The following is a 25916-nucleotide window of genomic DNA, read 5'->3' as shown; positions in this document are numbered from 1 at the left end:
GAGTGGGTTTTCAATAAGTTTAACAAAATCTCACTCGAAAGTCCTTCTAAAGTTTAGTGTAGTTTTTATTCTCAACTCCAGTGCAGTTTGAATCCTCGCTTTCTACTGTTCCAGAAACAGCTTGTCACAGTTCAATGTTATTGCATCCACTATTCCTGAAAACGGCAATCATTTCACCCCAAAATATCTTTTTACAATGAGAACGCACAAATTACATAACCCAGCTGTATCCAGTTCTTGCCACCCAGTTATAGGAAGGATATTAAGCTGGAAAGGGTTCAGAAGAGGTTTACCAGGATATTGCTGGATATGGAAGGTTTGAGGTTGGATAGGCTGGGACATTTTTCACTGGAGTGTTGGAGGTTGACAGGTAACCAGATAAACGACAACTAGCACTAACTCTAAGTCAGGGAATTTCTAGACTAGGGGGCACATTTTTAAGTTGAGAGGAGAGAGATTTAATTAAAAAAAGCCGTAGGAGGTAAATTTGTTTTTTAATATACAGAGGGTGGTTCGCATGCGGAATTAATTTTGAGAGTAAGTGGTGGTATTACTGCAATGTTTAAAAAGACATTTAAATAAGTACATGAATACGAGAGGTTTGGACGGATACAGAGGTGGGACTAGCTTAGTTTGGGATGTCGTTCAGCACTGACTTATTGGGCCGAAGGGTCTGTTTCCGTGCTGTATAACTCTATAACACAACCCAAGATTCTGGATATGGTTAGTGAGCAAGTGGCTAGTTCCCACTGTGTCCTGACATGCGTTCCTGTTTTCAATAAGTGCCATTTGTTGTTTTTTTGAGATCTTTCTGTACAGATTTTTCATATCATGAAGGATGCATTTTTATTCACTGGATACCAAAACATTATAGGATTTAAATAAATGCAAAGGCAGTACCAAAAACTTAATCTATACTTGGGGTGATAAACAAGGGTAAGAAACAACTTGAAAAGAAATGAGATACAGAATCCAGAGAAAGTGTTAAAGTAAAGTTTAATGGTCAACATATTTGTAAAGTAACATCACACAATAATTTAAAACAGTCTAAAGTAATCTTAAGCAGTCATTCAGAAACTGACCAGTTGTTGAGGTTGGCAAGGTGACATTTGTGTCCCATGCTGAAAGCTTGGGGCAAATAGAGACCACCACTGTGTAATGTAAATCCAGTCCACACAAAGAAGCCACTACTGGATAGCAGATAACTTTACGAAGGCAGGTGAGCTGGTGTGCACCATAGTACTAGAAGCTCTTATTGTCAGGTTAAAAATAAGGCAATTGTCATGGAAATTCTCTTAAACCATGCAAGTCATCCAAAGTAGATTGAATGGTAAAACTGTTTGTAGCAACATCCCCCAACCCAAAATTGAATGGCACTGGAGACCCAAGCCTTCATCAGCATACACAAGTCATGCAAAATGGAAGAGGTCAGAAATGTAAACACTCCAGGAAGAACTACTCCAATTGCATTTTTAAATTGATGCAATTTAAGGAGGAACTTTAGAATAAGGTTCCGGGCTTCAGGAATGGCCAGTGGTGAGGCAAGACAAGTTCCAAGCATTACAACTTACTTTTTGGGACAGAGCAGCGGCATGGGATTTAAATGTACTCACATTGATAGAAGGGTTGGAAAACCAAACTGATGGACTTGTACTCAAAAACTAGGGAAAGTGACAGATGACTTTATATTTCAGTATTTATCACATGCGGCATTAACATGAGGCAGTAACACAAAAAGTGACAAGAAGCCAGCTTTAGGGAGTTCACCCCACCTTCTGAGACAGAAATTAGCCTTAAAATACAAAGTACGCCCTGTGGCAGGAGCATATCTCCTCCACCACAGTTTAACAGAACAAATGCCAGTCACAAGGTTTTGTTGAAATGGGCATATCTTTAAAAACAAACAAACTGGGTGACTCACTTCTTACTGCAGACAGAAAGATCCTAGCGACCTGTAGCAGCCAAGTACTTACCACAGCCAGTGCTCTCCTCACAAATGAAAGCTTCCTGCTAAAACAATTGATTCTATAGAGTTACACGTTCTGGCATGCACTACACACACTCTCCTGCCTCTTCTGTCGGGCAGGAGCACCTCAGGTACTGGCCAGTAAAGCTAAAGGGCTCCTCCAGCAAATATGAGTTCCAGGGCGGCTTGAATGTCCCCTCCGGTGGCCTGCAGAGCCCGCAGACTCAGCTCGCTGTCTTGGATCCCCATGTCCCTGAGCTGCTGGAGCTGCGGCTGCCACTGACTCTGAAGGAGACAAAAGGTATACAGGGTCAAATTTTATTCCTTCCTCCAGGCAAAGCTTAACCATGAATCAAAATAGAGCAGAAGAACTCCATTTGACTAAACTGAGAGAGAACAAAGAAATTTCATGACGCCTTCCACCCACAACAATCCCAGAGTAGTCCACTGGCAGATCCTGCCGGAGTTGTGAGGCCACTTCAAAGGGCAGTTCAGCATGGGGTCAGAAACCAGATTGAACTAAGGTGGCAGATTTCCTTCTCCAAAAGGGATAGCAATGCACCAGTTGTGTTTTCCACCAATTTCATAATTTCTATTACTGAAGGTTTTAACACTTGCACCAACCTCGCAGATAGGCACACAGCTTCCCACAGGACACAGCTACAGATGCACACACCCACACAGCCCAACGACAAACACATAACCCCCACACCTGACCCCATCACCCTACACCTGCATCCTTCAAATGCAGAATTTGCAACCCTAACCCTATTGTAGGAGCAGCAGGAGTCATGTGGACTAAGACTCCTAATTGAATCTGACATCGAAAAGTTAGCCAATGATACCCAGGTCAAATGCAGCACCCCAAATAAGATTAACTCAGATGGCTTTGTATTGAGGAGTGGACGAAACTTGATCAAAAAGGCACCAACCTGAAGTGCTGAGATGTTCGAAGCTTGCAGAGCTTGCTGCAGTGCCTGGCTGAATATATCGTGGCTGATCGGGGTGGCTGACGGCACTGAATTCATCACTGGAGACAGACCTGATGCTGTGCCCTGTGAGGACAGAGAAAAAGAAGTCGAGACTAGGATAATAGAGGAGCTGATGCCCTCGTGGAGAGTAAGTGCACCATTTGAGTTTGGCTCACCTGTGTTCCTGTGGTCGGAGTGGCAGCACTACTTTCTGGGGTACTGGCCAATGCCAGCGCAGTCGCCAACTCACTCTGTGTGATAGGTCGAGGTCCAACTGAGCCACTGTAGCCCAATGTGGCTGGACGGGAGCTAGAGGGGTTGCTGGAGGAAGCAGTGGCCCGGGCCTGTGAAGACAACTGGAAGGTATTAATTGAAATTGGTCATAAAGATATTTTGTCAAAGCTTTGCATCTCGCACTCATCAGGATCGCTCAAGAATATCAATTAAATGGCAAGACCAACATAGACACTGCATGAGAGGAGACCACTGATTGGCAAAGGTGTAACCATGGAAAATGCATCTATTAATGCAGATCGACAATTAATAGCCTGTTAAGAGAGTCCACTTGTCAATTAATCAGTACTCCTCATGCTGGTTTTCCTTTTAAATTTATATGCTTTAAAATATCCTGATCAGAACAATGAAAAGCTTCAACAAAAAAGTATTTTTTTCAGCAATCCTCAAATTCCATACCAGCAAACATGACAATAAAAGAATATTAACTATTGACAGTAGGAACATTCAACATGCCAAGTGTCAGTTGCAGGACAGTGAGGTTATACAGCCCTCTGTATTACCATTTATGATTAGATATTTAGTCTATAGCTGCACTTGGAAACACTTTTTAGTCAAACTAAAAACCCGCTTCCATTTTGCATTAGTGGTATTAAAATCAATTGTTGACTAAAGATAATCAACTAAGACACACTTAGAATTGCACAAAACCACCCCCTCTCAAAAAAAAGAAACACACACTGAAGAAAACTAGTTTCCTTTTGACCACATTAGTAAACTCAGCGTATACCGGCAACCTAGTGCTAAATATCATGATGATATTTAACTTGGTGCACTCGAATCAATTTAGGTACACAATAAAACACTTTTCACAAACACAAGCACACTCTCCAACTAGGTGGAACAATGGGATTTACCTGATGAAACTCATCTTCATCGTCGGAAAGCCCGTCAAAGAGGAACCCACCTGGAACGTGAAGCAAAAAGAAATTGTGGCTTTTATCAATGTGTATATCACAACACTCCCCTCCTCCATTGTCACTTTAAGCAGAAAGCAAAAGACATGGCAGAGATCATGAGTGAATCAATTATCATTTCAAATACAGCCAGCATACCAACTTGGAGATAGCAAGAACTGTTTATGCTGGAGTCACAGTCAACATGGCATGGAGCTGGAGAAACACAGCAGATCAGGCAGAGGAGTAGGAAAACTCAACAATTTTTATATTCCGCCTTGGGAGCCGACAACACAATGGCCCAAATTCTTGGAATTCACTGTTCAAAGATGTCCCACACTCAGCCTCATCCCACGTCCCTCTGATGCCCACCTCCTTGACATGACAATCTGTCCATAATCTTCCCCAGCTATCCACCTCACCCTTCCCACTAACCAATCCCTACCTGCATCCACTTATCACCATCCCAACTACCTTCCCCGAGCCTCCTTGACCTGACACAACCTGTTCATCTTTCCCACGTTTCCATTCCACCCTTCCCACTGACTATTCCCCACCACAATCCTATCTACCTTAAGTTAGCCACTACCCATAAAGGTAAAAGGCATTCCATTTATAATCAAACTGGGCAGAGGTTTGGGAAGAGGGGTTTCTGAAAGAGTGAACATGGGGAAACACGAGGGATTGGATCAGAAGTTGAAGACTTGGTGTTATTATTAAGGTGACCAAAGCTTTGGGCAATGCATTAAGTTTATCTTGAAGGTGAAGACCCATCTCAATGTGTCAACCAATTTTCCTACTTTCCGTTTCTCTACAAAATCTAGCAGTGTAATTTCTAGCATTTCCTGCCTTCCATTATTTCCCCCTTCACTACAAATCTCTCTCTCTCTCACACACATCTGGCACATCCACCGTTCCTGAAGTGAAAAGTCGTGAAATAGGGAATAAAAACTAGAGCCTGCCAACAGGTTAATGTTTTAGTTGCAGTTCTTTACTGGAATGCCTGGTCCAGCCAGTCTGAAGGATGGCATTGAAAATAATAACTTTTTTTTCCCCTGTACGTGCATGCTTTGGAATTCCTATTCATCTCTCCTAAACAATGCTCCTTCTTCAAAAATACTCCTTAAATCTAACTTATTGCTCAAAGCTTTGGTCACCTGTAATAACAAACAAATTCTTTTGTTTGATAATACTCTTGTGAATTGCCTTGGGACACTTTAATACATTACAGGAGTTATATAAATGAAAGGTCTTGGTGTTGATGAAAGGCTTACCTGGAACCTCACTGTAAGAGCTGGATGGAATACTCCTCGAGTTACCAGCAGCAGTTGGCGAAGGGGCCTCTCCAGTTACAGAGTGTAGGACCAACACCATTGCATTAACTAATGCAGGGTGTGAAGAAATCAACCTGCAGAGGGAATAACATTCATTAAAGACCAACACTGCAAACATCAGCATACAGCAGATTAGCAAAAGAGCTCATAAACTGCTTAACGTATGTGAATTCTTCATGGCTAGGACTCTCAACCCACAGGCACATAAGGTACGATTTATCTTGAATAATGGTATCATTAGCTGCCCTCCAATCTTCTGGCATCTCTTTGGTGGCCAGAGAGAATGCGAAAATTAATAACAGAGCCCTTACAATCTCCATTATTGCATTCCAGGATAAACATTATATCTCTCACATATTTTGTAATGCACAAAATTTTATACACATAAATACTAATAACTATCCTAATAGTCAGGCTACATTTTTCTTAGTGGAAAGCAAGAGGCAAGCAAATTCAAACCCAGATATCATACCCACACAAATCCCAATGGTCACTCGGCAAGTTCCCAATAAAAAGCTGCCAGTAACACAACTTGCCCATCTATCTGCATGTAATTGCTGAGCCACTCTACTCAGGCAGTGAGCTAATTGATGGGTAACATGGACCTTCATTGGCACCATTCAAATGCCTGTCCAGAAGCCAATGGTTAAGAATAAGCTGCAGACCCAAGACCCTTGGAATGGAAGTTCCACAACAGAGACTGTTTTCGATATGATTGCTACATCTGACATTTGAGCAGTCAGCACTTACGTGTCCAATAGGTTTGGGTCAGTGAAGAGCACAAACAAATCTTTGTCTTGCAAAACACCTAGAAAATAAAAAAAAAGGTTTGAATAAATTCTGTTTATGCACATCAAAAATGTAAGCATACATCTGGATTGAAAGGGTTAAATCCCATTAAACAAGTGCACAATCTCTGCTTGCATGCTAATACAGTAGTGAAGGAGTGATGTGCTCCAGCAAAGCTACCTGATGAAATGACATCAAATTTATGCTCATTTTCCTATTCAGCCAAAACTTAATAATTCAATTGCACCACAAAATAAAAGGCACGAAGATTTTCTGGCCAACATTCCTTTATCAGCCAAAGTTACTGTTTATCTGGTAATTTATCGCAAGACTGGGTTTGGGATCTTGCTGGATGCAAAAAGTTGCTACATCTGACAATGCAGCGACTCTTCAATCGAAAAATGTAATTAGAATGTGAAGGCACCAATATAATCGCTAGTTGTTACTTAGCTACAAGTAGGTTCTTCATTAGTTAAACTTACCACAAATGTCCTGACTTATCAACCTCTTGCCTTCCCAGTGGTATAGTGACCCTCAGTGTAAATCATCACTGGTCGTTTCTCTCTGTAATGAGAGCAGCCCCATGGTCCTCTAGGGCTATAGAGACTTTACCTTTTTGTTTCACAAGTACATTCCACAAATGAACAAATCTCGTAGAAATGAAATCATAATTGTTGATAGCTATGGAATTTACCTGAAGTTCTTTGAGACGAATGCACAATATTGTCTTATTGTTTTATGACACATTAATACGACTCTTGTTAAAAGCATTTCATTTCTTTCGCCATAACAAAGTGTGGAGCTGGATGAACACAGCAGGCCAAGCAGCATCTCAGGAGCACAAAAACTGACGTTTCGGGCCTAGACCCTTCATCAGAGAGGGGGATGGGGAGAGGGAACTGGAATAAATAGGGAAAGTGGGGGGGGGAGGTGGATCGAAGATGGATAGAGGAGAGGATAGGTGGAGAGGAGAGTATAGGTGGGGAGGTAGGGATGTGCCAGTCCGGGAAGGACGGACAGGTCAAGGAAGCGGGATGAGGTTAGTAGGTGGGAAATGGAGGTGTGGCTTGAGGTGGGAGGGGGGGATAGGTGAGAGGAAGAACAGGTTAGGGAGGCGGGGTCGAGCTGGGCTGGTTTTGGGATGCAGTGGGGGAAGGGGAGATGCCACAATGATGTCACCCGAAGGTTGCAGGAATGGCAACTCATATTCTGCTTGGGAACCCTGCAGCCCAATGGTATCAATGTGGACTTCACAAGCTTCAAAATCTCCCCTTCCCCCACTGCATCCCAAAACCAGCCCAGCTCGTCCCCGCCTCCCTAACCTGTTCTTCCTCTCACCTATCCCCTCCTCCCACCTCAAGCCACACCTCCATTTCCCACCTACTAACCTCATCCACCCTCCTTGACCTGTCCGTCCTCCCCGGACTGACCTATCCCTTCCCTACCTCCCCACCTATACTCTCCTCTCCACCTATCTTCTCCTCTATCCATCTTCGGTACACCTCCCCCTCTCTCCCTATTTATTTCAGAACCCTCTCCCCATCCCCCTCTCCGATGAAGGGTCTAGGCCTGAAACGTCAGCTTTTGAGCTCCTGAGATGCTGCTTGGCCTGCTGTGTTCATCCAGCCCCACACTTTGTTATCTCGGACTCTCCAGCATCTGCAGTTCCCATTATCTCCTTTCTTTTGCCATCTGGCCTGTGCAGTCTGTTTATGTGTTGTACATAGACCCAAGCAATCCTACAAACAATAGATCCGATCTAAGCTCTCAGACCTAGCAAGACCATACCATGAATGGTGGTGTTCAATTAAACAACTCACTGAAGGAGACAGCTCTACAAATATCAGCATCTTCAAATGATGGGCAACTCTGTACATCAGTACAAAATATATGCCTGATGTATTCGTTAGCATCTTCAGCCAGAAACGCCAAGTTGATAATCCATCTCTGCCTCCTTGCGAGGTGTCCACATCATACGTGCCAGTCTCCAGCCAATTTGATTAACGCCACATAGTATCAGGAAATCACTGAAGGTACTAGACTTTGCATAGAGTATGGATGCTGACAACATTCTGGCAATAGTACTGAAGACTTGAGCACCAGGACTTGCTACGTCCATAGATAGACTGTTTCAGTATAACTGCAACACCTGTCCCTCCAAGCCATACTCCAGACTTGGAACTCTATCCTCACTGTTCCACTGCTACTGGATCAACATTCTGGATTTCCTTCTCCTGTAGCTCTGTGGGTGCTCCGGCATCATAGACAGCAGTGGCTCTAGAATACAACTCACCACCTTCGAGGGTATTTAGGGATGGGTAGCCAGTATTGATGCTAGAGAACAGAAGCCAGTTGGACCAGATTGTGAGTTGTCAATTACAATCATAGACTTACGTAGTGCCTTCCACGACCTCAGGTCATTACAAAGCAGCAGGCAACCTGTGAAGGCTCACACTATCAAAATCATGACCAGATTGATTTCTTTTTGTTACATTGTCAGAGGAAATATACTGGCCAGACATTAGGGAGAACCTTCCCATTTTCAAAAGAACAGGTACAGTATCTTTTATATCTACTTAACTCAACAGATGGGGCCTTGGTTTAATGTCTTATTCAGACGATAGTGTACTGATACTTTGTATCTTGATACTGTACTGCACATGCTGGTCTAAGTTAGATGCTCAGTTCTCTCCTACGGGCCTTAAAGCTAATACCTGATTCAGCAACAAGAGCATTACCCAGTGAGCCAAGGCTGACACCGTCGGGATTCACAAACAGATAAAGTATCAACAGACTTACTGAGAAGCGGTTTTCCAACAAGTCTGCCTCTTCAAGAAAGAGCAAGAGTTCATTAAGAACAATGACTAACGTGTTTATTTACAAAATTATTTGAAAAATGAAATGCTCACATTTAAAATAGGTTGCTGAACACATCAAACGTATTCACTGTTGTAGGGAACAAGTACTTCAAGAGAGGTGAACAGTTTTAAGATGCTCTGAAGTTCTGAGCGAGTTCTACACAAGTGTGTGTTTGTGGGATCATTATGAACCACGCTGTCCATCCGTGACTCGTCATAGTATATTTTAAGACTAGTTCTTGGAATATTCATGACAAAGATACATTTAAAATAGATGCAAGATATTCATAGAATCCCTACAGAGTGGAAAAAGTCCACCCCAATCCTTGCAGCATCCCATCCAGACCCATCCTGCTATAACCCACCTAAGCTACACATCACTGAACGCTACAGGCAATTTAGCATGGCCAATCCATCTAACCTGCACCGTCTTTGGACTGTGGGAGGAAACCGGAGCACCGGGGGAAAGCCCACGCAGACACGGGGAAAACGTGCAAACTCCACACAGTGACCCAAGGGTGGAATTGAACCTGGATTCCTGGCTCTGTGAGACAGCAGTGCTAACCACCGAGCCACTGTTCCTTCCCATTTACTGCCAACCTCTCTTGTTCTAAGGTGATGGTGAGCCTTTGGGGAAAGAGTATTCTAAAGAGCAATCAACTTCAGAGAAGAAATTTCTCTTCATCTCTATCCTAAATGGGAGATCCCTTATTTTGAAACTGTACCACTGGACCAAGGGAAAACATTCCCTCAGCACCCAACATGCCAAGTTCTCCTCAATCTTCTGTGAGATAGTAGATTATCCTCTCATTCACCTAAACTCCAAACAGCATTACAGCTAACTTGCATGCCTTTTCTTGAAGGAACACCAATATATATCCAGGTCAGAGAAAGGTGTGCTTTGCAGATGACTTCCTCCATGTGGAATAACTTAAGTCACGAGAATGCCACTTTACTGTGAGAAAGATAAATCTTTCAAACTCACCTAAAGCAATGGGATCGTTGCTGAGCCCAGGTGTAGCAACAATGATCTGGTCCAGTGACTCCTTGTTTGCCAACATCTTGAAAACCTGTGATTGATTTAATAGAACAACATGAGGTAGAAAACACAGCATAATGTCAGTAGAACATCATGGCCTTTCCAAATGGTCATAAGTTTTGACTGACTCTAGTTTTTAATGTAAATTTACAGTTCTGGGCAGCAAACTGTGCAGATTGATAATACCTTTCTTCATATGTTCTCAGGGTAGGGCAGGGGTGAGTGACGAAAGTCAGGGAACAATTAATTTCTTTTTGCGGGAATGCAACACCGCTGTGAACCATCCTCTTAAAAAAGACTTCACCAGATTTTAATTTCACGCACAGTTTATTTGTGAAATATAGTAATAACTGGTCAATGCTGCAAATTAGATCTAGGCTGCAGTTTGAACATAGAACTGGTTTTAATTTCGCAACTGCTATATTTCACTGTGGGGTATTTTTGGGATTCCCAGCTATTGGCTCACTCGCAAGATGTACATCAGTTGATCGTGTGGAAAATTACTAACAGCGTCAACGGACTGGACACCAATATTGAGGGTAGATGGGGCTCCTTAGTCTTCTCAGCAACTCATCCAGGAGAAGGACACTTAAAAATAGAATCTGCATCCTTACAGCTACTACATTTGTGCAATACATTGCGCCAGTACAGTGTTAGCTGCCTTGGACAAAGGACAAAGTGTGAGATAGGTTTCACATAAACCCCACCCACATTCTCCCACAAATTGCAATCCAGACTTGTATAAGTAAATGACTCATAAAACAAAGTAACTTTTAAACAATCTCCAGGATAAATGTTCTGATGACATTCTTCAGCTTGCAGTTGCATTCCTTTTGGCAAATAAGGAGGTTCTCTCTTTGTTTTGAAGTACAGGTGGCTTTTTTTTTGGGAGTACCACGTATGGCCTTCAACATCTTTCTGTCTGCTCTCCCTTCATGTATTCAGCAAAGCGAAGGGATTAACAACAGCTCCAAACGGAACAAAGACATGAATTTAACTTTGAAGGGGTATCCTACTTTGAATTCTTCACCAATGATGGCCATGGTCCACAAACTCAAATTCCCTTCTTCAACCTCTCTATTCTCCACTCCTCTTTAACATTCTCCTTCAAACCTACTTTGCACAAGCTTTGCATCACCTAGTAACTGATGTGACTGAACAACATATGTTGTTTGACAATGCTCCTGTGATATAAAAACACAAAGAATTGACATTTTATTTCACTACTTTCATGGGATGTGCGTGTTGTTGGCCAGACCTCAATTACGGTTTGTCCCTAAATGCCAAAGAGGTGCCCTGTCAAAAGCAAAGCATGTAGTGCAAAGACACGCACAGTGCTGTTCGGGATGGAGTTCCATGAATGTAACCAAGCAACAGTGAAGCGCATTAGCAATAGGAGGCTTCAGAACTTCACTGATTCAGGGCACCTTCAAGAGTGGCATCGTGCTACAGAGACCACAGGAAATCATTAGGCTCTGATCTCCAGTCTGTTCTATCCAGTTAATCTCAAATAGAGCACCCCGCAACTGGCCCAGCACAAAAGGTGCGGCAGGAAAAATAAATTACCTGCTCCTCATTATTCAGCGACTCTCCTTGGGAAGTTGGCATGTAAAGCCCAGGGTAGAACAAGGCGGGCTCAACTGCAAAGCTACTGCAGTCAAATGCCCACATATCCAAGAGTCAGACAGTCAGAGGTAACAATGTACCTCAGTCAGCACCAGCATCACAACAGGACTCATCATTTGGACGGAGGGCAAGTGAGAAAGAATAACAATATGTAAAACATAAGCAGATCAAAGGTCCAGAAAACTTCACTTACTGCCTCCCTGTACGCAGGACTGGCATGCAGTGCTGCCTGGAGAACACGGAATTCCCGGGCTGCGGCTGACTGCTCCACAGGCTCTGGGAAGAAGGGACACGTCAGTGCACTCTGAAATACACAGACCAAATGCATACTGCACCAACAATTACTTTTCCCACTGACTCCCATATTGAGAAATTGGTAAACACAAAGAATTGAAAATTCATTTCACCACTTTCATGGGATGTGCATGTTGCTGGCTAGACCTCATTTATTATTTGTCCCTAAATGCCAAAGAGGTGCCCGGTCAAAAGCAAGCCATTTAGTGCAAAGACACGCACAGTGATGTTTGGGATGGAGTTCTTCTCCCATTCTTCTAACAATTTCACCCTCGGAACAAAGCCATGTATTCCTAGTTAAACAAGTGCCTGTGTCAGCCTTATCCTTTCAAACTAATAATCCACTTCTTCCAAAATGAGCCCAGGTCCCAGCCTCTATGACCACTGCTGGCAACTCATTCCATCCATATCATTAAATCGTCACCTAATCTTCACAAGCTGCGTCGCCTTGGCAATCTTAAAAATATCATTAAAGGTTTATTTTCTTTATTTGACAAAGTCATTAGGGACCATCTCTAATTTATATTTTCAAGGTTGAGGAACTATTGGGAACTAAGTAATTTACTTGACAAACACCCACACAGATGAGATAACAAGGTGTGGAGCTGGATGAACACAGCAGGCCAAGCAGCATCTTAGGAGCAGGAAAGCTGACGTTTCGGGCCTAGACCAAGGGGCAGCGTTCCTGCTCGGCCTGCTGTGTTCATCCAACTCCACACCTTGTTATCTCGGATTGTCCAGCATCTGCAGTTCCTATTATCTCACCCGCACAGCTGGCTTGTCTGTTGGCACGAGTGACACGAAATCTATTCCAGCATTATGAAGCTACTACAGGGCAGCATGCAACTGAAGCCTAGTGCTTTGGTGCAGAGATGTTCAAAGTGATAAGTACGTCTGGACAGAACAGTGGGGAGAAACTGTTCCCACTGCTGGATGGACTGAGAAACAGAAGGTACAGATTTAAGATAACTGCCAAAAGCAGCAAGGCAGACACAAGGCAAACTATCTCACACAGCAAGTGGTGAGGAATACGCTGCCCGAGTGTGGTGGATGCACAGCCAATCTAAGAATTCAAAAGGGAATTAGACCTTTGGTTTAGGATTACAGGGAAAAGGTGAGGGAGTGGCTAAAGTGAATCACTCCATCAGAGGACCTTACAGATACAATGGGCGGAATAGCCCTTGTCTATGCTGTGTTTGATCAGTGATCACATTGAACGTTTAAACTCTATATCACTCAATGTCCGACCACCGAGTTGGCGCAGACTCTCATCCAAACTGAATATCCACCTTATCCACAAACTCAACTACTCCCTTAGTTGGAATGAGTGATATCAGCTAAACTCATTCATGGCCTCACGTCCACTCCAGCCTGCTCAGAGTTCCCTCCCACCTGAAATATAATTATCTTAAATACATCTATTTGCCTTAACCACTCTGAGGTAGGAAAGTTCACCACTGCATTAAGAACTGTCCTTTCACTTCCCCGTTGGATTTATTACAACAATGCTTCATAAATCACAATTTTCCAAACCAGGTTTCTGCTCTGGTTCCGGCCAGGACTTCTTCAGGACATGGATTGTGGATCCAGCTTGAATTCCATAGAAATCCAGCGTCTGCTCATCTTTCAGTTTCCGTCCACAATACACCAGCTCTGCAAACAAAAAAAAAATCAACCAGCAAAGTAACAAACCATCCGTCTGCCTGACTTTGAACAGGGAGTGCCATGACGACAGGAACACGAACTCCAACTCCAACGACTGCAGTACGAGCAGCAGGTTCACAGCCAGCTCTGAATCAGGCGGCTGTGTGTTCAAGTCAGTCAGTAAGGCCAGGAACATGCGTTTACAAACTAACTTCAAATTCAGCACATCATCCAGGACACGTTGGAAGGGAGTCCATGTTGGGGGAGGGGGACTGCAAGACTGTGTGGGGGAGGGTGCTGCGAGACCGTGTTTTGGGGGGGGGGGGGGTGCGGCTGTGAGACCGTGTTGGGGGGGGGGGTGCGGCTGTGAGACCGTGTTTGGGGGGGGGGGTTCGGGGGATTGCGAGTCAGTGTCGGAGGAGGTGGGGGGCACTGCGAGACAGGGTGTCGGGGAGGGGGCTGCGAGACCGTGTGGTGGGGATGTTCGGGGGAGGGGAGGCTGCGAGTCTGTGTGGGGGGGGGGGTTCAGGGGGAGGGGGCACTGCAAGACGGTGTGGTGGGGGGGGGGCTGCGAGACCGTGTTGGGGGTGGGGGAGGGGGGCGCTGGAAGATTGGGGGGGGGGGGTGTTGGAAGGGAGGAGTAGGGGCGGGGCCTGCGAGGTGGTCCTTCTCCCGATCCCGATTTCTCACCCATCAGCTCCGGGGCGGCCGCGGCTCCGGGCAACTTCTCGACGATGAGCTCTTTCAAGGCGGAGATCCGGACTCCACCACCGGGGCCCTGCTGCAGGCCCTCGGGCAGCGGCAACAGCAATTTCGGGGCCCGCGGCTGCTCGGCCAGTTTAACGGCAATCATCTCCGGCCGCATCTTCCGAACGGAGCCTAACCATTAGGCCCGGTTACTATGGAGACGGACCGGAAATGGCGGCAGGTTTGCCGCGTCACCACACCGGAAACCAGCCAAAACAGGGAGATAAAACAAAATAATCAATAAATAAAACTAAATGGGTCTTGATGACTTCCGAGGCAGAGCTTGATATATTTAACAGCTTTTAATATTATTTCTTAGTGATTTTATTTTGGAACTATAACATCCAGAATGCACCTGTAAGGAGTCTCAGCTGTTCACACCATCCAGATACACCTTTTGTATCAGAGATGACAAGGTGTGGAGCTGGATGAACACTGCAGGCCAAGCAGCATCAAGGGAGCAGGAAAGCTGACCTTTTGGGCCTAGACCCTTCTTCAGAAAATCTTTTATTGCCTTACTTTCCCCATCACCACTCCCATTGTTTTGTGCACATTGAGACTTTTTTTAAACATTTAATCCCTCCTGATCTCCACCCCACCCCATTTGGGTCTTCTCTTGTGTATCCTAAAGTGGCTTTAAAATTCATTTTGATGAGGTTTCTAATTCTTTTCTCCCCCCGCCCCCAAAATCTGAACAAAGGTCATCAGCCTGAAATGTTAAACAAATAAAAGCAGAATTTAAAACAAAACATGACGTGGGTGTCACTAATCGGCCAGTATGTGGCACCCATCAGTCAACCACTTGCTGTGGGTCTGCAGTCACGTGCAGGCCAGACCAGGTTAAGAATGGTAGATTCCCTTCCTTCAAGAGCATTAGGGTTTGTTCTGATAATGGACAATGGCTAGACTTTTAATTCCAAATTTCTATTGAATTCAAATTCCACCATCTGGCATGGCAGGCTTTTGAAGCCAGATCCCAGGACACTACTTGCGAATCTAGATTAATAGTGATAATACCACTATGCCATCACCTCCCCCGAAATTACTGGAGAGGTCCATGAGGATTGGCAGCATCACGTAACATTTAACTATGTTTATCCCTGTGGATGCTGCAAGACCTTTTTAGTATTTCAAGCTTTCCTGTCTTTGTTTAGAGATTAATCTCCATTGGGTTACAAATCTGCGCAGAGGTATTCAAACAATTGTGTTTTCAATTTAATTTTGGGTCAGCTGATGGGGAACCTCATTTAATGAGGATATTATTCTCAGAAAAGGTGGGGAGGAGATTTGATCAATATGCTTAAAATTACAGTAATTTTACATACTTTCTAATCAACCTGTTTAAGAGATATTATTAAGTATCTCAGTAGCAGGTGGGACTTGAATGCAGGCACACTAGGGACACTCCCATTCTACTTCAGAGACCCTCACTAAGAGTTGTTGGAAACCATTTCCATGGCATTAGAATTGAGAAGCAGATGATATCACTTTAAGGTGATTGGAAAAAGAACAAATCTTTTAAATGCAGTGAGCAAAATTTACAATAAGATTCTGAGGGTGAAGGGGTTCATAAATGTGGAAAGACTGTAGAAGCTAGGTGTGTTCACTTTAGTCTACAGAAGATTACAGGGAGATCTAATAGAGATATTCAAAATCATGGATCTGGACAGAGTAAATATAAGAAACTATTCCTATTGTTCATGATGTGGAGGTGCTGGTGTTGGACTGGGGTGGACAAAGTCAGAAATAACCTGGTGTTATGTGATTCTTATTGGTGGAAGGTGTATGTACCAGAGGACCCTGATTTGAGATTACTGACAAAAGAAGTGAAGGTGAAAATGTGTAGGAAGTATTTAAGGTGTGGAACATGCTACCTAAGAGGTGGAGGCAGTTGATTCTGAGAAAAAAAATGGATTATTCTCTTAAAAGGAAGTTTAAGCAAGGCTACCAGAGGAAACATTGGAACTGGATCTGAGATGAAAGGTTTTGTTTGTACTGTATCAGTTCCATACTCTGTGATCATACTTTGCATTAAACATTGAACTATATTAAACAATGAACATATTAAATATTGGACATATTGAGCATTTTAAACATGTTTTATTCATTCAGGGATGAGGGTGTTACTGGTTAGGTGAGAAGTTTTTGCCAATCCCTAATCGTCCAGAAGACTGTTAAGGGACAACGACATTGTCATGGGTCTGGAGTCACATGTGGGCCAGACCAGGTAAGGATGGCAGTTTCCTTTCCTAAAGGGGATTAGTGAACCAGATGGGTTTTTTCTTGACAATTGACAACGGTTTCAGGGTCACCCACATATTTAACATTGAATATACTAAACATTGAACACCTTGAATATATTTAATACTGATATTTCACATTGAACATATAAAACATATTTGGCATTTTGAAGAGTGAACATATTTAACACAGCATATTAAACATTCAATATATGAAATACTTTGCGGACAGACAGGAGGCTGGAAGAACACACCAAGCCAGGCAGCATCTGGAGGGAAGGAGCAGCCAACGTTTTGGGTATTAACCTTCTTCAGGACCAAAATACCTGGAAACTTACTTTCCCTTTCCTCCAGATGCTGCCTGGTTTGGTGTGTTCTTCCAGCCGCCTGTGTGTCCACTCGGATTCGAGCACCTGCAGGTTTTTTGTCTCTAACAATAATGATTATTTATTTTCAATGATAATGACCAATATCAGGGAATGGGGCGGGGCTAAGGGGGTGCCCAGGGCTGGGTGGTCACGTGATCAAACTTGCAGCGCTACATTACATTTAAAAAGGGCAATATTTAAATTATTACAATCATTCTCCTATTTTCTATTTACAAAACTGAATCTGGAAAAGGACCAAAACAGGTTTGATTTTACAAATAAAGTAAAAGCGCACTTCCGGTGTGAGCGGGGGGTAGGGCTGGGAGAGTGGGTGTGAGCGAGTTCCGGTTCCGGCGGGCGGTTTAGAGGTCAGGGGGGTCGGCAGTTCCGGTTCCGGCTATGGCCTATGAGGAGGGTGACAGCCGGAGCTGCGCTGTCCGCGGCTGCACCAACACCCAGAACGTCCTGAGCCAGTGGAGGGAGGCGACCTGCGAGCAGCACCGGCCGCAGCTTCACCGCGAGTGCCCGTGCCTCGAGCCTTTCTGCTTCTACAGCTTCCCGAGCGGCACCGACGAGCGAGGCCGGTGGGTTCAGGCCCTGCGGGGCCGTGGCCTGAGGTTGGTGTCCGGCCCTGACCCCGGGCCCGAGGCCGCCGTCTGCTCCCTGCACCTAGAGGAAGGGACGCTGCTGCTGGGCCTGGGCCTTCGCAAAAAGCCGCGGGCTGAAGTACTGCCGCCCGAGTCTCCGACCTGGGACGAGGCGGCCGAAGACCGGCGGGTCCGGGAGACCCGGGCGTCCAGGGCCCGCAAGAAGCAGCAACAGAGGCACGACGGCCCGAAGCCCTGGCTGCCGCCACCACCTCCCACTGCCAGCGGCTCCTGGGAGCAGGCGGCCGTCCAAGCCATCATGCGGCTCCGCTGCAGCTCCAGCCAGAGGGTGGCCCGGACCCTCATCGCCTGCCTCAAGGGAGAGAACGATCACCTCCGGCAGAGGAGCCGCCAGCTCGAGGCTGCCCTGGAGGCCACGTCCCGGCAACTGGAGCGGCTGAAGCGGGAGTGCCGCTGTCGGGAGAGGCCGGGGGCTGAGCCGGGGCCGCCGCTGGAGAGCGCCGAGCCGCTGGAGGCTGTGCCGGGCAACGAGGTGACAGTCGGCTGAGAAGGTTCGAGAACAACTCTTCTTCTTCTCCTCCACGCCCCCCCCCCCCCAAATCCCCCCTCACCCCCCCAAATCCCCCCTCACCCCCCCAAATCCCCCCTCACCCCCCCAAATCCCCCCTCACCCCCCCAAATCCCCCCTCACCCCCCCAAATCCCCCCTCACCCCCCCAAATCCCCCCTCACCCCCCCAAATCCCCCCTCACCCCCCCAAATCCCCCCTCACCCCCCCAAATCCCCCCTCACCCCCCCAAATCCCCCCTCACCCCCCCAAATCCCCCCTCACCCCCCCAAATCCCCCCTCACCCCCCCAAATCCCCCCTCACCCCCCCAAATCCCCCCTCACCCTGAGAGAGAAACAGAGACAGTGGGTGGGGGCCTCCATACATCTTCCGCCCCTCCACCCCCCAAAAAAATCCCCAGAGGTGAAGCACCCCATAGCCGCCTTCCTTCTCCCTCTCTTTGACCTTGCCCATCTCTTACTTCCCCAACTCGTTCTCTCTCTCTCTCTCTCTCTCTCTTCTCCCCCCGCCCCTGATCCAGTCCAGTGCATGAACCCTCGCCGTCTCCCGCGGCTCAAGGAAACGGGTAGGCACCCTGCGGAGAGAAAACAAAAAACCCACCCAAGGCGTATGGGTGGGAAAGGACTTCTAATTCCCCACTGACTGAGATTGCAAACCTTGGATTGAAGCTGCTTTTCTTATTGCCCCCTTCCCGACCCTCCCCAATTCTGGGAGATACCTCTTCCTCGTTACTGAGGCTGACTGTATTCTCTTCCTAATTATTCCCAAAAAATCCAGAATTGGAACAGTTTGCTGTTGTAAATCACCAGTTACCTGTAGCTTGTGAAGACTGGCTGAGTAGATCCTCTGCTTCTAATCAATATTAGACTAGTCTTCCAACCATAGAAGACACATTTTTGCCTTATTCACGATGTTTCTTGGTGTTGCTCTGGATTGCGTGGACTGCATTTCTTCCTAGGCAGCACAGTGTCAACCCAAGGTGTGAATGAGGGATTTGAATCTTGGCTAATAGATAGTGGCAGAATTTCAGCAATGGATTTTTGGTCATCTGCAAGCAGATGCAGAATGTGAAGTCTTTCTTTACACTTGAATAGTTCTTGCGGACATGAATGGAACATGCAAGGCCCAGCAGGACAGTTGGACACCCCTTCCTCCAGCTGTTGGCTTTAACACTACTGCTGGCGTTTCACCTCTGTGCAAGCGCACGATTTTAACAAGGACATCTGAACAGGGTTGTCTCCAGTTGAATGCTGTAAGATGATTGGGGAGAACAGCAGAATCATAAATGACAATTCCCCCTCATGCAGCTGAATCCTACAGTGTTGCACGAGTGGACTGATAATGTACACTGCTTCTTTTAGCTCTGTACCTGGTCAGTTTATGTTGGACTAGAGGTAGTCTTCAGTGTTGGCACTGGATTGATTTAACATTGCTACCAAAGTGCTTGTGTTGTGCAATATGCATAATTTTCCCTTGGCTAATTCCCATGGCAAGTATTTAAGTTTACAGCTCAATGTTCCTTTTGGGAATTCCAGCCACAACTAGCAAAAAAAATCTAGTAGCTCTGAAATAACTGACACTGCCGGGTTGTGTGCTTTTTTTTTAATAAAAAGGCGCAAAATGATTTGCCTATGTGCTCAAGGGCAAGGGAACCTGCTGTTCTCCAGGTTCTGGCCTTTGATTCCAGTTTTACAATATTTGAAATGGTCTAACAAGTCATCAAGGCAACTCCCTAATCTGTGCATATAGGGATGGGCAGTAAGTGTGGCGTTGCCAGTGTCACCCTCATCCCAAACCAAAGCATGGAAGAGCAGAATGTGTAGTTCTTTTGTATTATTCATGGCTAAAATTCCACCATCTGTGACAACACTGAGTGTGTTTATAACATCGTGCATTGAGATTTTAATCACAATGTAATCAATGTGATACATGATTTAAGTCTTAGCCTGGCAGCAGTTCAAGGTTTGAGTTGTACTGTTTCAGATCTCTACAAACTTCATACTACTAAAATTTAGTAGAAGCAGCACTCTATCTTGTGTACTGTGGGACCTAGCTGCAAAGGTGTCCTTGTTTACTGTTGGTTAACAGTGAGTGTTATAATATTAGGACATGCATTCAGATTATTCCAATTTTGTGTGTATATATTGAATTATACTTCAATCTTACTGAATTGTAAAGCAAGCCACAGCAGACTTTTAAAATGTTTTGGGTGAAAACTTTGACCCCATTAACATTTACAAAATGTTTGTTCAGTTAACTTTTGTCTAAAGACTGTACAGTTTAAAATTTGGTTTGGATTTATGTAAAATTCTGTTCAGATAAATATTTTTTTAAGCATCTGTATTGTGACACTTCATTAAAAACTTATGCTGCACTATGTTTTCACTTCATCTCTCCTGCACGGTGCATCTGTCATCATGTGCTTTGCATGCATCTTCCCTCAAGTTAATGGGTTGGGTTCTGAATCTCTCCAGCAAAAGCTTTACAAAGCAAGAAAAAGTTCAGATGCTCTTAATTCCTGGATACTGCTGTTCCAGTTATTGCTTAGAGTGAAGCATTTTGCACAAGAGAAACATTTGGGATGCAGTCAATCTCAAAAGATTTAGGTGCCTCCACCTTTTTGGTTATTTTTCTTCCTCACTACTGATATAAACTGCCCTGATCAACTTATTTAAAAAACTCGATGTGGTTGGAAAGATGAGTGCCAAAGCAGGGACACTGAATTTTGAAAGGCTGATTTACTCTCAGACTTTGTTGTTTTCTCCTTACTCGTGACTGTTCAGGATAATCTCATCACGTCTAGAATCTTACAGCATTAACATGGAGAATTTGTGTGCCTCTTCCAATATGGATTATTATAACTTGTCAGTGGGTAATGTGTATAAGTAAGAATCAATTGAGATTACTTATTCAGTCAATGAATAGGTGCCTCTAGATCAAGGTTTCATCTCTAAAACATAGCTAAGGCAACCAAGGGATAATCATAAGCAATAATTTTCAAATGTAGTCAATTCAAGTAATTAACCATAAGCACGTGAAAGATTTTTTAAAACATCATGCTCTATGATTTACTGGACACTGATTTCTGTCCAAGTGAGGGTTGATATTTTCCCCCCCAGACATCAATGCTAAAGACCTCTACTTTTTGATTAGAGACACATTGGCATTCAGATCACATGCAAAATTTGCAGGTACCACAGGGTGATAGAACGTAGGGCAGATGAAATTCAACGGCCAGTCAGAAAAGCTAAACACAATTTGAGGACTTTTTAATATGTTCTTGGGATATGACAAGGCCAGCACTTGAAGTCTGTTCCAGTCCCTTTAGAGCTAAAGGGGCAGTTAAGAGTCAACCATATTGCCACGGGTCTGGAGGTGCATGTTGGCTAGATGAGGCAAGGATGGCAGAATTCACCCCACCTTCAACAAGTGACAGTGAATTGGACTAATTTATTACATTCAAATCCTAACACCTGTGACAGGCTTTGAACAGTGAGTACACTGCATGTCATATGTCCCACAGAGAGACTGACTTAGTGAGCTGGTCAAATTTTAAGCAGGTTGATAAATAGCTGGGATTTATAAAAAGGCATGTTCCCGTGAAGGTAGAGAACACATTCACTAAAATAGCTTGAGGGTGTGAGTTACCTGAATAGATCAGACGAGTTAACTTGTTTTCTTTGCCAGAAAGGCAAGGAAAACGTCTGAGGCATCTAAATTCATGAAGTGATTACATGATAGTAAAAGGTGAAGCTGGTTGCATTTCTAATAACCAGAGGACATAAACCTGAGGAGTGACTTTTTTGGGGGGAATTTTTACTGTGGTGGGAACTGAAAACACAAGAAAATGTACAAGGATGTGGCGAAAGTGTAAGTGCAGACTTGATGGGCTGAGAAGCTGCCTCTGTGTTAGACCATAAGAAAGAGGAATAGGAGTAGTTAATTCTGCCCCTCCAAAAAGAACATCATTTACCCAAGTGACCAAAAATCTGAGCCTTAAAAAAAACACAAAAAGGACTCTGGGGCAAGGAGTTCCGAAGAGAATCCTCAGAACAAATTCACTACAACACAGGAACTATTTCTGTAAACACAAATCTTGTTTTCAGTCACCATTTGACTAATGTTTCATCTCAGGATTATCAGAAATAGTAAGATGCATTTACCTATCCATTGAAGACAATTCTCAATGTTGAACTTTTTTTTTAATAAAACATAACATTTACATGATTGTAACAATTGAATGATTACAGAAATTACACCAGATTAGAATTTTAGCTCCCGTTTTTAAAGTACTGCAATTCACACCACACCTCAGTTCAGCCAACAACTCAAAGCAGCAGAACACAAGTTCTGAAATGGCAGGGTGCTGCAGAATAAGTACACTGGTTATTGTAATACAGTAGATCCAGGCTAGATTATATGAATACTGATGGCTTGCATTTTCACAAAGAAACAGAGTCTGTCATCAGCAGTACAGAATACAGAAAGCTATGTGCTGTGTTTGGGTCAGTTGCATGCAAAAATCTTATTGTTTTTCTAAGGCGGCTATGAAAAGGCACCATCTCCAACAACACTCCCACACACAGTTGCTTTCTTAAGATAAAATGAATGGCTTGACAAAATAAGCCAATCTTCCATCTCATTTGGGCTGTGCTATTAATAGAAACACAGGATGTAAAAAAGGTGAAAGTCATAAAAATATGCTGCAAAATACTTGCAGCCCTCAACTTTTGACAACTTAATAAATTAACCTGCCTTCTGTTTTGTCTTCTATATAAGATATACAAAGTATGCATTTCTGGCATTTTGTATTCCAACATCCCCCTCATACTTGGTGTGAAAATTTTTTCAAGACTCAGAACAGCTTGTAGTTTTCAATTCATTTGCGGAGTTCGGTCTCACTGGCTATTCCTAACTGCCCTCAAAGTGGTGGTGAACCCCCTTTCTCAGCCATTGCAGTTTTTGTGGTACAGGTAAACAGGGTTGTTAGGACATTCCACAAGTTAACCCAGTGACTGTGAAGGATCAGTGGTATAGTTCTAAGCCAGGCTTGGGAGGTGATGTTTCCCTGCATCATCTCATCTTCCATTCCATTAGGAATTCCTGTATTTAGGAAATTAAAATTTTCACGTTGGCAGAATATGTTCCAAGTGGCATTGTTTAATTTCAATGCCAGGGAAGCACATTTGTCTAGACCATTCAGCTAAAGGAACCAAACATTTATAAAAATATATATAGAAGGGTAAGAACAATCTTTGTAAACACTGGTAATTTGACTAGTTTTGACAAAAGCACATTAATGCACTCAGATTCTGTACACCAAAAATAAACCTACTAAGTTTCATTATGTGCTATTTCTTTTCTAATACTGTTATCCACATACTAACTCTATGATCAGGCACTTCACTTACAAGTAGGGTTGCCACCTTTTTCTCGTGACCTTAGTTTGGATAAGAGTTGGAATGAGATCAGGGAGTGGGATCATCATGACTTAAGTCTGCAAGTTATGACATTTATTTGAAAGTTCAAAGATTAGCGAGCACACTTGCATCATAAACAAGAAATAAATATAGGGCCGAAAACTTGTAGTGTCTAGTTTTGTATCTCTGGACAATACAAAGTTCAAGAAGCTTTCCAAAAATTTGGAACAATCCCACCAATTTAAACAGTAGCATTTACAAAAGGGGGAATTTAAGCACCAAAATTTAAGCTCTATCAAATAAATTCCTCAGCTATTTGAACGCAAGTAGTTCAAGCTAAGTATGCACACTTTAAACAAAAACAAATTTTATTCAAGGTGCATCTTTATCATAGCAAAACATCCTTAAGTGCTTCATGGCAACATGATCAAAAAGCTTGACAGAGCTAAATAGGGAGTTATTTGGGCATATGGTGAAAGAGGTAGCTTTCTAGGAGTATCTTAAAGGAGAGCAAGCAGGGAGGCAGAGAGATTTGGAAGGAAATTCCAAAGTTTAGAATGGAGGCAGTTGAAGCCACAGTGGTTAATGGTAGAATAAAACTAGGAATACTCAAGAGGCCAGATTTGGAGCAGTGCAACTATCTTGGGAGTCTTATAGGCAGAGGATTACAGAGGTAAGAACAGGCAAGGCCATGGAGGGATTTGAAAACCAGGACGATAATTTTAAAATTGAAGCACTTCCCATGTGGAATCAAATGCAGATCAGGAGGCAGTGGAGCAATTGGAGAATGTGGCTCAGCATAAGCTAGGATGCATAATCTCTTTTTTCTCCAGGAAATATTTGTCAGCCTGCACACAAGTAAACTGCAGTAGTACAGGAAACAAAGGAATGATGATTATATTGTCAGGTGATGAGCTGTGGAAGGTGTGAAATCAGTTGATAACAGATGGAAAAGGCAGATTTTGTGAAGGATTTGTTTTCAGAAGCTCATCTCAGGTCAAATGTGGCAAAGTTGCAAGCAGCCTTGTTCAACATCAGTAGCTGGAGGTTGGTAAATAGAGTTCTTCTCATATTCAGTTGGTGGAAATTTCAACTCCTGTAATACTGTGGGTCAACAAACAAACACTCTGACAATTTCAGGATGGTAGACGAGGTTTATAGGTAGCTGTGTAGCATCAGCATACAGGCAGAAATTGATGCTGCAGCTGAAAGACATCATAGAGGTGAGAAATAAGATGCAATCAACAATAGATCTTCAGGGGATGGGAAAGGTAATAGTGTGAGAACTTGACGTCATTGTAAGTGATTCTGACTATTGGTTCGACATAGACCCAGGTGAATGCAGTTCTATCCAGTTGGAGGATGATGGAGAAGCACTGGAAGAGGACAATGTGGGCAAGCATGTCAAAGGCTGCAGAGACAGTTCATGAAGGATGAAGACTGATACATTTAGCTTTGGTATGTCGGAACGGCATTTCATGGGGACCTCGACAAGAGCCTTTTTGGCACAGAAAGGACACAATATGAGTTTCAGATTTACAGTTCTGGTAAATTTAAACAGTTTGGGTGGCAACAATGGCATATTAAAGCATTTTGGAGGGGAAAGAGAGGTTAGAAATTAGGCTGTAATTTACAAAAGAGGAATCAACAGCATTTTTTTTTCAAAAAAGGAGCAAGAAAGACAATGACAACAGAGGAAAATAGTACCTGAGGAGAGAACACAATTAAAATCCACTAACATTGGAGCTAGGAAAGGAAGTTAGATGATCAACGGTTTAGTGGGAATAGATTTGGGAAGGAGGTGGGTCTTGAGGACAAGACGAGCTGGAAGAGGCTGAGGGTAAGAGAGAAGATAAAAATGAGAAGAACTGCGGATGCCATGAATCAGAAGCAGAAATTGCTAGAAACGCTCAGCAGGTTTAATGTTTTGGATCCAGTGACCCTTCCTCAGACCCTTCCTTTAGATATGGTGGACAACTAGTTTAGTCATTCATTACCAGATCGTTATAGAACGGAATGGATTTTTCTTCTGGAAACCATTTCTTACATGTTCCAACATTCTGCACCCTCACCCTGCGTGAGGAACTCACGGAGATATCACTAGATTGTCATTAAAATTGAGACCATTCAATCAACTGCCTCTACTGCTTCCCTCTCTCCCGTTTGCTCATTAGACCCAACGCCAGCTAAAGGAAGGGTCTGAGGAAGGGTCACTGGATCCAAAACATTAGACGTGCTGAGCGTTTCTAGCAAC

General features: G+C 43.9%; 1 protein-coding gene across 2 annotated transcripts; it reads right to left on the bottom strand.

The window, feature by feature from the left end:
- Window positions 1-978: 978 nt before the first annotated feature.
- On the bottom strand, window positions 979-14639 carry ubl7a (ubiquitin-like 7a (bone marrow stromal cell-derived)). Of its 2 annotated transcripts, none has more exons than XM_059640101.1 (10): window positions 14402-14639; window positions 13601-13720; window positions 11967-12049; window positions 10094-10178; window positions 6212-6269; window positions 5402-5535; window positions 4089-4138; window positions 3114-3293; window positions 2899-3021; window positions 979-2251 (listed from the first exon to the last, which is right to left on the bottom strand). In XM_059640101.1, exons 1-10 carry the CDS (start codon window positions 14574-14576, stop codon window positions 2114-2116), a joined length of 1146 nt encoding a protein of 381 aa, XP_059496084.1. In that variant the 5' UTR covers window positions 14577-14639; the 3' UTR covers window positions 979-2113. The 2 variants fall into 2 exon arrangements, with proteins under 2 accessions (XP_059496084.1, XP_059496085.1); XM_059640102.1 differs by having other exon boundaries at window positions 3114-3281; window positions 14402-14638.
- Window positions 14640-25916: the final 11277 nt, after the last annotated feature.

The sequence above is a fragment of the Stegostoma tigrinum genome, chromosome 36 (genome assembly GCF_030684315.1).
Source record: "Stegostoma tigrinum isolate sSteTig4 chromosome 36, sSteTig4.hap1, whole genome shotgun sequence".
NCBI lineage: Eukaryota > Metazoa > Chordata > Chondrichthyes > Orectolobiformes > Stegostomatidae > Stegostoma > Stegostoma tigrinum.
Note: the sequence above shows the minus strand (reverse complement) of the source record. Positions and strands in the feature narration are given on the sequence as shown.

What these genes read in the sequence shown, in the direction of transcription:
- ubl7a (XM_059640101.1), bottom strand. Translation starts at nt 14,576, where the DNA reads ATGCGGCCGGAGATGATTGCCGTTAAACTGGCCGAGCAGCCGCGGGCC. An exon ending in CAACGATCCCATTGCTTTAG is followed by an intron (nt 6,270 to 10,093) that starts GTGAGTTTGAAA and finishes TTTATTTTCTAG; the next exon opens with GTGTTTTGCAAGACAAAGAT. An exon ending in CTCCGACCACAGGAACACAG is followed by an intron (nt 3,022 to 3,113) that starts GTGAGCCAAACT and finishes CTGTCCTCACAG; the next exon opens with GGCACAGCATCAGGTCTGTC.